Below are 11,229 nucleotides of genomic sequence, written 5' to 3' on the forward strand. Positions count from 1 at the left end.
TTAACTTTTAATTTTTGCCGCTGGATAATGGATTCTAATTTCTGGAAGATGATGTGTGCGGGCACGTGACTCCTACCATGTAAGTGGCGCGGAGCGTCCGCAACGAGCCTTCGGACCACCAACATCCTTCCTCAGCGCTCTGCGTACCGCATCTTAGTAGACCCATCCTCGTACCGGGTCGACTTCATTTCCAAGGCTTACAGACGCAAGATAGCCTCTTGCTCAAGATACTGTTTCCCGTATGCAAGAAGAGCAAGGTGAGTCGACGCACCGCGATCTCGTGCCGGACAAGTTGCTTAAAAGGCCTTTTTAGTGACGTGCAGAATATGCAGTGCCCCAGCAGAACCGGACCAACCACTGTTTCATCCCTGCAGGTGCTCGGGTACTATTCGGTACATTCATCAAGACTGGTGAGTCTTCGCCCTCGCCGCGCTCAACACACTCTGACCATCCGCTAGCTTGACCACATGGCTTGCTCATAGTAAGAAAAAGACATGCGATATCTGCAAGCACCCATATGCCTTCACCAAAGGTACGGATCCTCGAGTTCGTCTTGGGTGCGCAACTCACGAAGCTTCCAGTGTACGCTCCGGATATGCCGGAACGTCTGCCAATCGTCCTACTCCTGCGACAACTCTCAAGGCAAGCGGCAGCGGCAGTCCTTTTCTTCTTGCGGGCTATGCTTGTTGGATTTGTCTGGCTGGCGGTGCTACCATTGGCGACTATTTGGATATGGCGGATGTTCTTCGCAATGGGTGACTCTGCGTACGTCTCATTGCAAACCAACGTCGTCCCTACTTCTTATGAACCCATATTACAGAGCTTGGTGGATTAGCAATCGTCCACGGCCGGAGCCGGGCGTGCGGAACGTCGACGTTACTTCAACGAACGGCACATCCCCAGCCATCAGCAGCGCCGCTCAGTTTGGGGACGATAACATCACCTCTATTTTCTCGCACCCGGTTGCCCGAGCGATCTCTTCGGACATTTTGTCAGGCCAAATCATTGCATCACTGATCGTACTCGCCTTTGTTGCGATATTTCTTTTGCGGGAGTGGATCTCGCAGAACGCTCGCCCGGGGGTGTTCGATGATGCAGAGGTTGTAGCGGAAGAGCAAGTCCAACCGCAACCTCCACCACCTCCTCGGATTCAACCAGTAATGCCAGAACAAGTCGGTGTTGTTCGGGTGCGCGCTGCCAACGCACCGAGACGGGAAGAGCCTGCAATAACTCACGTGCGCGGACGCCGGCAGCGGATTGACGCTGCTGTTGTCAGACGTCAAGCTGTTGCCGCTAGAGAGAGCCCGAATAAGCGATTACGGCGTGCTGAAAGTTTGGACGAACAAAGGCTACGTAGGCGGAGAGTGAAAGGGAAGCGCATCGAGCGACCGGGGATAGGTATCGGGGCTACGCAGCTCCACAGGTGGCACTCACCCGGACAGTCAGAGTCCAACATCTTTGAGGGACTGGGGTCATTGGATGAGGAGGATAGTTATGATACACGGGCAAGAAGGGAATATCCCAGGGAGCGGACAGCAGAATGGCAAGATTTCGGTCGCACAAGTCGTCCCACTCTCGAGCTTACGCCAGAACAGGCGCGTTTTACGTTCAGAGCGCAGACACCGAGTCAAGGGCTGTCGAGCGACGCAGAAAACGCAGACATAATTCGCGACATTTCTCCTCCTGCGTTTACCGAACATGTACACGTTACAACAGGAACAGACTTATCCTCTTGGTCTCGGTCCATTCCGGACGTTCCTCGAGATGTGTCCTTTTCCCTCTCTCCAGAAGAGGACCACTTCACAAGTTCCTTCCACCGTCACGATCGCTCATCAGAATCCAAGGGATCAGACATTGAATACGCCTCTGCGTACCTTGATGCGCCACCCTCATCCTCATCTAGCATCGTGCGACGGGAGGGTGAGACTTCTTCTTTGCCAGCCCTGCAGTCCGAACCGTCTGGGAGTCTACGACGCCCTCCATTACCCAGTGTGACTCTTCCGCCTTCCTCCGGAGCTTCATCTGCTGCTGGTATAGCACGGAGCCGTGTTACAACACCATTAGCTTCACCTAATCTGGCGACCTATCGTCCACCGGAAGAATTTGAAGCAGGACCGTCTACGTTTTCCGGTTACTTCGAAGGCGAAGGGCATATGCAGGATGAAATTGATGACATGGAGACGGAACATACACGATATTTTGCGGAACCGGACGAAGACGACGCGGAAGATGACGAGGAGCGAGATGTGGGCGGTGCCGAAGAGAACGATGAGGAATTCGACCATTGGTCAGATGACGATGTCCGAGACGCGGAAGAGGATGATGCACAACGCGATCGCATCGTGCTCCGTGTCCAAGGACCGAATGACCTTCGCGATGATGCTGCAAATGGAGCTGCTCTACCGGCTATGGAGAACGTGAATGGTGACGGCCGGCCACCTGAACAACTCGATGAAATGGATGTCAATCTAGAAGACGATATGGACGGTGCTTTGGAAGGTCAGCCGGTTGATCACTGTTTTATGCGTAGTTTTCTTGACAATCTCTTGCAGCCATTGGTCTCCGAGGCCCCTTGCATAGCGTTTTGCAGAATGTAAGGTGTCCAACCATCTATTCTATTGACACATGTCTCATCGTTGCTTAGGCAGCACTCATGATTTTTATTCTCGCCACCGCTATTGGCGTGGGCATATGGCTGCCTTTTACCGTAGGGAAGTCTACTGCATTACTCTCGGTGAGTGTTATCAATCTGAGTTTTCTTGTCGACGTATCTCATAGTTCATTTTAGTTGGATCCCCCTCGATTCTTGCAAATACTTCATCTGCCCCTTCGAGCCATTCGGATTGTCACGGATCCCATCGTTGACGGAGTGCTCGTATTAATCACGCAGTTCTTGATACCTTTGGTGCTGCGTGGCCTGTGTTCACTGCTGCATAAAGTGGCGCAGTACGTTGGAGAAGACCGGGCGCAAAGTGTCATCGATGGCGGCTACAAAGTGGTAAGTACTAATGGTGCGATAATGGAGCCGTTCGCTCAGATGATATTAGATTACGCCTTTGCTGCATGCTTTCGATCGTATGTGGAGTCAAGCGGTACTGTGGCTGTCATCAAAGCCTGATATACAGCAGCCGCAGCTCTCTCCTTCCATTTTCGACCGTGTTCTTCAACAGGATTCGGCTGTTATGCGATTTATCGAACCATACTTCGCTCCGTTAGGCAACAAAGCCTGCCTGTTAGTGGAAGAGGCTAAGTTGACGTACTTGCGGCTTGCCATTGGAAGTGGCCCAAATGAGAAAGTATTTGCGATCCTCCTGGGTTATGCTGCCGTTGGATTCCTGCTGGCTCTGTATCTGAATATTCTCACTATCGGCAATGTTAGGAATGCAGGTAGGGCAGTTCGAAATGCGGTCCGCGAACAACTGCTTGTCATCAAGGTATGCTCCACTTACTCCTCCTTCATGTACTTTGTTAAGTCCCAGTAGGTGGCAGCTTTTGTCGTCATTGAGCTCGTCATATTTCCTCTCGGATGTGGGATCATGCTGGATGCATGCACTGTATGGCTTCTACCGCAGGGTAATTTCCGGTCAAGGGCGGCGTTCTCGATATATGCGCCAGTAACCTCAATATTCTACCACTGGGTCATTGGCACAATGTTTATGTGAGTAAATCTGTATCCACTATGACCAGCAGGAGCCTCACGACGAGCCAAGGTATCAATTCGCTGTCCTACTCGCGGGTTGTCGAGGAATCATGCGGCCCGGATCCATGTGGTTCATCAAGAATCCTCAGGATCAGAACTTTCATCCTATACGCGATATACTCGAGCGACCTACTTTGGTGCAAGTGCGCAAGTTGCTCATGAGCGCAGTCATGTACGGGATTGTGGTCGCTGCCGGCGTGGGTACAGTGTCTGGGGTTCTCCAAATTTTCAGCCGGACAATACTTCCTTTCCGATGGAAGATTCGGTGAGTGTCCTCTTTAGTCCTTACGATGATCATCAGTTTGACGCAGTACGATGAAGAGAACCGCTTTCTGTCGTTCCTGTTGATCTCCTTTTTCTCCACTTCGTCTTGCCACATACCATGCAGTACTTCCGGCCGAAGAAGACCATGCGACAATTTGGTATCTACCTCTGGAAACATCTTGCTGCGCAATTGCGCCTTACTTCCTACATGTTTGGCGGGCGCTATATCAACGAGGAATACACATCGCCGCGATGGTCATGGCGGTCACGTTTCATCAAGTCGAAGGCAGAGATGGCCGACACTGAGGCTGTCTTTGAAGGGACGTTCAGGCGTGTTCCTAACAGCGACAATATTGCGTTGGTCAAGGACATGCCAGCCACAGCAATAGTTGACGCGGATGGTACACCGGTTGATGACGAGCAAGCGAGACTCATTGCGCTCCAGAACGCCGAGGCGGAGAAGGCTAAGCGGAGCATCAAAGACGATTACGCTATCGTCTATACGCCTCCAAATCTTAAGTATCGCATCATGGCGTTTATTCTCTGTGTCTGGCTTGTCGGTTCTGTTATCCTCGCATTGGTACTGGGCGCACCAATTCTCATAGGCCGATGCTTCTTCCGACTATTCGTAACAGAAGAAGTCCACGATGGCTACTCCTTCATCGCCGGCTTCTACCTACTTTGGGCTTGCTTACTCGTTGTCAATTCCATTGAACGAACGGATCGGCGCCGTCAACGCAAGAGCGGCAATGGCCCTCGCGCTGATCTACCGTTATACCTGGCAAAGCGTGGCCTTTTGTGGACCGCCAAAATCACGTACATGGGCTTCTTCCTGGGCTTCGTGATCCCCACTCTCCTCGCAATTGTGATGGAGTTCTACGTCGTGCGACCCGTTCGACAATTTGCGGACCCTCCTATGGAGCCTCGCATCAAGATTGTCGATATGTGGGCATATGGGCTGCTCTACTCGAAGATTTTGTTACGATGTATGCGCATGCAACCTGGCAACGACTTGTTAGATGGGATAGATCGCGTAAGCATCGTATGTATCTACAGCGCACGGTCTGAATTTACATACTGGTTTAACAGATAAGACGTCAGGGCTTGATGCGTCCAGATGTATTCAGGGCTACGAGGGAGGTCATTGGGCCTACAATCATTGCCCTTCTGGGAATGATCTTCCTGCCCGCTGGCATGCTCTGGGGTGTGCGCAAGTTGCTGTTGCTGCCAATCGCGGACGATTTCCTCTGTAAGTGAAATCGATAGTTGTATTTCCACCGGCAGCTAATATTGTCTTCTCGGCAGTCGTGCATGTATATCCCAGCATCTTCACCGTGGCAGGCTTCGCGCATGCTTTGCTCGCACTATCAAGAGTCATCAATTCCTGGTCACAATCTATTCGTGACAAAGAGTTCCTAGTAGAGATGCGGCTACAAAATCACGAGCCAGAACCAATGTACCAGCGAAAAGTACAGGAAGAGAAGCAGAAGCAAGCTGTGGCATATTCTGAGGCGGAGGTAGACGCAGACGCAGATGCTGATCTTAGGGAAGACGAAGAAGAGGAAGAGGATTGATATCATGTAATAGCATTAAGTTAGCCGTAGTACTTGTTGCATTCCAGATCTTCCATTGCTGACACTTTAGGCTACTATTGGATACTTCTTATGATATCCACAGGACATTCACGGAAAGATAAAAAGCTGCGGCATTGTTACTATGTGCCGCCGGTCGGGCCCATTTCGTCCCTTCTACAGTCTGCGCTGGCGGCGGCGTAGGTATTCGGCCCTGTCCTTCACCCGTGTTTCTCGATCTCATGTACTAAGGATTCGCCACAATATCATTGCCATTATGACTCTCACGCTGCCTTTTACTGTAGCAAAACATGAGTGGAAGTGGCATTTTGAGCAACTGAAAGCATGCTTAACCGTCTCATGAAGGAACCTTATCATACGGGTCACAGACCATTACTCGGCGTAGGCTGGCGGTTAGAGGTACCATTTCCTCGCTTGCGTTGGAATCAAGCATGTATCGCACTACACGTATACGCGGCAATGAACGCTGCACCGTCGATGCGGGCAACGATGAAACCCTTGAATTCGACAGGGTTCGGTGTGAAACTCGAGTGATGTGTGTTTAAATAGAAGTGAGTTACACTGGTCTCATTGCAAACATGATAGGGCCATTTATCATGATGCGACCATCAGGAAAACTCAGGCCGGAAAAAGCGAATAAAAGTCAGAGAAAATCCAAAACAAGCTCGGAGGTCCTGAGACTTTCTCGGACTTATCTCCTTGTTTGGTCCCAAACAAGCCTATGCAGGCGGATTTGAGTTTTCCTGATGCATCTGGCCAAAGGGGGTCAGAGATTCCACCATTGACATATCACTGTCCAGTTGATAATGTATTGAACTATGCTGTGATGGGTATACGCTAGTGAGACTACTGATACTATAGGTACAACAGATGATGCCGCATAAGACGGACTGCCACAATTACTACGACCCCTGCACACCTCCCTGCGCCACCTTGTTCGCCCCGAGCTGCATCTGCTGCGGGTGGCCCGCCATTCCAGGCATCTGGTGCTGACCGTTGGCGATTGGCGCACCTCTGCCCATACCGGGCATGGCCCAATATTGAGGCATCCTCCCCGCAATCTGCGCATAGTACATCTGCGGGTATTGCGGTATGAGCTGTGGTGCCTGAGGCTGCTCAGACTGCGATGACAGTTGACCCGTTTGGGCACTGGTCGCCGCCCCAGGCTGAACGCCACCAGCTGCGAGAGTATGTGGCATCATCTGTGGATGTGGCGCGTGTCCGTGCGCCACGGGACGGAGGTGCGCGGGGATGTTGTACTGATTCTGCATGGTGGCCACGTAATTGTAGTTGGCTTGCGGAGGCGCATGTGCTGCTGCCACTCCTTGAGGTTGTTGAGAACTTGGGGGCATGGGCGAGCGTGAGGTCAGCCGCTGCGTTGCAGCTAGAGGACTGCTGTGTTGCGGCGTAGAGCTTCGGTTGGCCGCCATCGGACTCCGCGGGATCGGCGATGCATTCTGAGCCGATTGCTGAGCTAGGCGCTGTTGGTATACATGATGCGCATATACGTTGTACGGGATTGACTGAGGTTGCGTTTGCGGGACAGAAGTAGGTGCATTAGTGGCGGATGAACTACTCTGCTGCGCCTTCTTCTTGCCAGAGATCGCCACCTGCGGTGTCACACTACTTCCCGGAACAGCGACTTGGAAAGTACCGGTAGTAGGCGCAGCTTGTACAGGTACAGCAGGGGCCTGAGGCTGAGGTTGTGATGGAGGTTGGCTGGTTTGGTTTTGTTGAACGGGCTGAGATGTTGGGCGCGGCGCTGCGGATGGCGGGCGTGTGCCAGGACGAGGAGGACTCTGCGTTGCAGCAACATTGCCCGTAGGATGCGGTGATTGTGATGAGCGTGGTGATGACTGCACACCTCCCTGTGCAAGGAAGCGCGCTTGGAGATGCGGGGGAATTGGAAGAGGAGCTGCCGGGGCAGGGGTTGCGGAGTTTCTTGAAGCCACTGGAGACTGCCGACTGTCAGGCTTCCTGTTCGCATCAGGTTGAACTTGTGAAAAGGTTGGAGGCGGAGCTGGTTTGGAAGATGCTGCAGGGACAGCAGGCGCCGGGGCGAAGGGGATAGGAGTTACTTGAGAAAATGTTGGCTGGAGACCCATCAAAGTCGCGGTCGGTATCGTTCCCTGAGCGTATGCAGCAGACGCTGCGGCTGCGCCTGCTGCTGTCCCAGGTGTCGAGGCCGCTTGCTGAGGCGCAGCACCCGTCATCATCTGCGCATTTAAGGCGCGCTTCCGCTGCGCTGCCTCCAATATGTGATAATTCCTACAGCCGATAAAAGATGAACGTGTTTGGCTTATCATACTATAAACAGTACTTACCTTGGGGCAGTAACAGCGGGCCTTGAGAATTTCGGATTCATGAACTGCGCAAGTTTCGCACGCCGTGCCTTCTCAGTCTCTTCATCCTCTTGCTCCATCACCGCAGCTTTTCGCTTCAACGACAAAGGCGCAGTCGGAGCCGACGAACGAATGACCGAATTGACCATACGAGTCAGATGTGGGTCAGGGGTGAGACATAGCGGCGGAGAGATGGCCGTCTGTTCTGAGGGTGTGAGCAGCCACTTCATTCAGCGACGCGGGACGTACCACAATGCGAGCTTCCACCTCCAAGGCCTCGCGATCCGTCCATATGTTCCCTGCCTTCTGATCCAACAGACATATGTCGGCCCAGAGAGTCTCTGGACTTGGGGTCAAGACAACCCGGCTCTTCTGAGGATCTTCGAGGGTAGGGTCAGATGCCTTCGGTGGCCGATAGTCCTGTAGCTCCACAATCATGCATCCTGAGCGGACCTCGCGTTAGTACATACATGCCAGGCATGGGGAATGCGAACCTTCATAGAAAGGAAGCTTCGCCGTATCGAAGAGTTCTAAGAAGTCCACGGGAATACGTCGGGCACGGATATCATCGAGCAGAGACTGCGTAAATGTGGCCGGTATAAGACAGAACATCAAAGCGGTATTCAAAGGCAAACCTCACAGCCATGTGGTTGTTGTAGAGACATTTGGAGCCATTGTTGAGCGTCCAGTAGTCAGGGTACAGCTTGACCGTAAATGACGGTGGCGATAGCTGGTGCGCCTCCAGCAGGTCATCCACGGAACGCTTCAGATTATAGCCCGCCATGGAGTACGATACATAAGCAATAGATAGTCAAGCGAGAGACATGGCAGTGAGCAAGGGCCACGGTGGCGTGTGCGCTCTCTGGCGCGTTGACGGTGGTTGTTTGACTTCATGGATGCACGGCATTACGTAAGCCATTATGGTAAATCGCCCGTGGGAACCTTGAGCTCACCAAGATCGTATCTGCACGAGAATGTCGGCAGAACAGCTCAAGGAGGTTAGCGACGAGCAATTTCCCTCAGAAATTTATGCTGAGTATATGCTTCATGCCAGTTGATACCATTCTTGCATGATGCAAATCCGCAAGTCCGCCAAATTGCACTGGCGAACCTCCTTGGACATACCCCCAAGGGCTCCGCAAACCGCGAGATCTTCTTCACCGGACTACGCGGTGGAGGCATGCGACAGCAAGAAGAAAATGGTGTCGTACACGACTTGAAGCTCTTATGTCGCGATCAACTCGTAGGCTCAATTCATCCGCTGAATGCGCCGTTAACTGAGACGTTGCACAGGCAACTGCTCACGATGCTTTCAGAGCCCTCATCAATCTATCCGACTACTCCTTAATTATCGGGACACTCTCTGATCCAGATTATCTATGTTTTCTCGTTTCATACATCCTCGTCCGTGTGCAACTCCAGCATCCCTATCCACTAGTATGAGTGCTAAGAACACGACTGATAGAACCCGCAATCGATCCTCGCCGATTTAGCATCGATGCTTCTTTCCAACCTCACAGCATCTACCTCGACATGCTCGACATTGCTCGGTCTCAACGTGAAAACACTTCCAGATTCAAAATCGCCCACGGCGTACTTCCCAGTACAGTCACAATGTGGGACATGCCCGGCGCCTGTTCCCTACCCTAAGGGAGACCCGCGCAGTGTACATGCACTCCCTCCCCTCCTTGACGCATTTGTTCAGGGTGCCAGTGTCGAGGAGACACAAGACGTAGAGAAGCGCGTCCGCAGAGGCAGTCTCCACTTCTTGTCCAGTGTGTTTGCGAATTTGAGCACGGTCAGTATTGTTGGTCTACTCCATCTTCTCAATGAGCTAACATTGCGTGGCCATATCTAGACGCCTGCAGGACGGATGTTCTTCCTTACACCAAGACCCACCGACCCGCTCAAGTCGTCCGATGAAGGTCTCGAGTATCCGCTCACTAAGCTCCTTGTCTTCACGGAGCACAAGGACACAATCCGTAGGGGAGGGGTCGCCTCCACGCTCAAGTATGCGCACTCGTCACTCGCCATGCACTATCGTCTGATCCTCCCGATGTAGAAACTGTGCTTTCCATGTACAGGCTCACCGCGCCATGCTGTCTCCGGAAAAAGAACGCGTCGCCGTGCCCCCCTCGACTGTTGAGGCGCCCGGCATGGACGTTTTGCCGTATTTGCTTCTGCCATTAGCAGGGCCGGAGGAGTTTGACCTCGAGGTTGGCATTTCAGACGTACGTCTATGCATATAAGATCACTGAGGAATGTCGGCATGTAAGGACCAAGAGCTTCTTCCACCTGCCCTGCAATTCCTCCCGTCCACCAAGCAGCGTGAGCCTGATCCCGTGCTACGACTCACGCATGTAGAGACGCTGCTCCTACTGTGCACCACCCGGTGGGGGCGAGACTACCTCCGCAATCACGGTGTGTACGAAATCGTCCGGGCGCTGCATGAGAATGAGGAAGTGGATAAGGTCAGTTCTCTCGCATCTGTCGTGACCGGATATTGTGCTTCACCACCAGATTGCAGATCTCCGAACATGTGGAGCGCCTTGTCAATTTCTTGAAGAGAGCGGAGGGGACGGGGACGGAGGTGGATTTGATTGATACTGGAGAAGGTACAGAGAATCACGAGTCCGACGACGAAGACAACAGAATAGAAAAAATTTAGCCCAATTGGAGAATTTGTATGTATAGTTTATGACTCTATTTTTTCAGCATATGACAGAATCTGCAAATAGAACAATGGTTGATGACGAGAACCATTGCAGAGCCTGAGATGCGACAGTGACCCGAATTGTGAAGAGCAGAGGGTTTGGCATCGCTAATCCTCTCGGTGATATGTGCAAAGGCAGACCATGCAATCATTACACGCCTGACATTGTGTTGTTACACTGCAATCAGCACAAAACTAGGGGTACATCTGGACCTTCACAGGTACTTCTTTACGAAATCGACCGTTGCCTTGAACGCACCGTCCATACCAGCCTTCACTTTTGGGTTGCTCTGTTGGCAGAAGTCAGCATATGTTCAATGCAACAACAGCAGATGTGACGCACCATATCCCCACGCACAGCGAAGCCGTGCGTGCAGCCATCCCAGTACGTTCTCTCGTACCCGGGTGCGAACTTGCCGCTTCCGAGAAGCTCGTCAGCGACGACCTGCGATTCCTTCGGGAGCTGAGTGTCCACCTCGCAGCTGTTGATCAAGAGGGGCGCCTTGAATGTATCGCGGTATTTCTTTTGTCGCGTCAGTGCCACCAGCAGCGAGACGAGACGGCATATACTCACCTCCAAGTCGGCGGGGATCTGCAAGAGAGACGGGTGCGACACGA

The 11,229-nt window shown here is 52.4% G+C and overlaps 4 protein-coding genes across 4 annotated transcripts in view; 2 read left to right on the forward strand and 2 right to left on the reverse strand.

Moving 5' to 3' along the window:
- Nucleotides 1–117: 117 nt before the first annotated feature.
- Nucleotides 118–5,821, forward strand: LAESUDRAFT_694262 (uncharacterized protein). Its single transcript, XM_040906189.1, has 14 exons — nt 118–257; nt 314–410; nt 459–532; nt 582–765; nt 821–2,499; nt 2,553–2,593; nt 2,645–2,734; nt 2,789–2,998; nt 3,048–3,434; nt 3,483–3,658; nt 3,711–3,965; nt 4,022–4,997; nt 5,054–5,213; nt 5,270–5,821. Exons 1-14 carry the CDS (start codon nt 242–244, stop codon nt 5,536–5,538), a joined length of 4,614 nt encoding a protein of 1,537 aa, XP_040767562.1. The 5' UTR covers nt 118–241; the 3' UTR covers nt 5,539–5,821.
- Nucleotides 5,822–6,458: 637 nt separating this feature from the next.
- On the reverse strand, nt 6,459–8,777 carry LAESUDRAFT_747862 (uncharacterized protein; the record flags this gene model as incomplete). Its single annotated transcript, XM_040911491.1, has 5 exons — nt 8,539–8,777; nt 8,393–8,477; nt 8,148–8,341; nt 7,881–8,098; nt 6,459–7,824 (listed from the first exon to the last, which is right to left on the reverse strand). Exons 1-5 carry the CDS (start codon nt 8,680–8,682, stop codon nt 6,459–6,461), a joined length of 2,007 nt encoding a protein of 668 aa, XP_040767563.1. The 5' UTR covers nt 8,683–8,777.
- Nucleotides 8,778–8,872: 95 nt separating this feature from the next.
- On the forward strand, nt 8,873–10,566 carry LAESUDRAFT_756054 (DUF383-domain-containing protein; the record flags this gene model as incomplete). The annotated part of the gene is made up of 8 exons (XM_040912119.1): nt 8,873–8,896; nt 8,953–9,141; nt 9,192–9,302; nt 9,364–9,696; nt 9,757–9,908; nt 9,961–10,114; nt 10,175–10,369; nt 10,426–10,566. The coding sequence occupies 8 exons, from the start codon at nt 8,873–8,875 to the stop codon at nt 10,564–10,566; spliced, it is 1,299 nt and encodes a 432-aa protein (XP_040767564.1).
- Nucleotides 10,567–10,826: 260 nt separating this feature from the next.
- Nucleotides 10,827–11,229, reverse strand: part of LAESUDRAFT_734918 (uncharacterized protein) — a gene marked incomplete at both ends in the record, with an annotated part of 2,967 nt that continues 2,564 nt past the window's right edge. Inside the window, 2 exons of the mRNA XM_040910551.1 lie at nt 10,827–10,901; nt 10,955–11,203. Coding sequence (XP_040767565.1) covers nt 10,827–10,901; nt 10,955–11,203 — 324 coding nt within the window. The remainder of the gene's footprint in view (nt 10,902–10,954; nt 11,204–11,229) is intronic.

This window comes from Laetiporus sulphureus (genome assembly GCF_001632365.1).
Source record: "Laetiporus sulphureus 93-53 unplaced genomic scaffold LAESUscaffold_6, whole genome shotgun sequence".
In the NCBI taxonomy this organism is placed as follows: Eukaryota; Fungi; Basidiomycota; class Agaricomycetes; order Polyporales; family Laetiporaceae; genus Laetiporus; species Laetiporus sulphureus.

Excerpts from the sequence above, each read along its gene's own strand:
- LAESUDRAFT_694262 (XM_040906189.1), top strand. Across the intron at positions 533-581 it reads CCCATATGCCTTCACCAAAG|TGTACGCTCCGGATATGCCG; the intron begins GTACGGATCCTC and ends CGAAGCTTCCAG. Across the intron at positions 3,435-3,482 it reads AACAACTGCTTGTCATCAAG|GTGGCAGCTTTTGTCGTCAT; the intron begins GTATGCTCCACT and ends AAGTCCCAGTAG.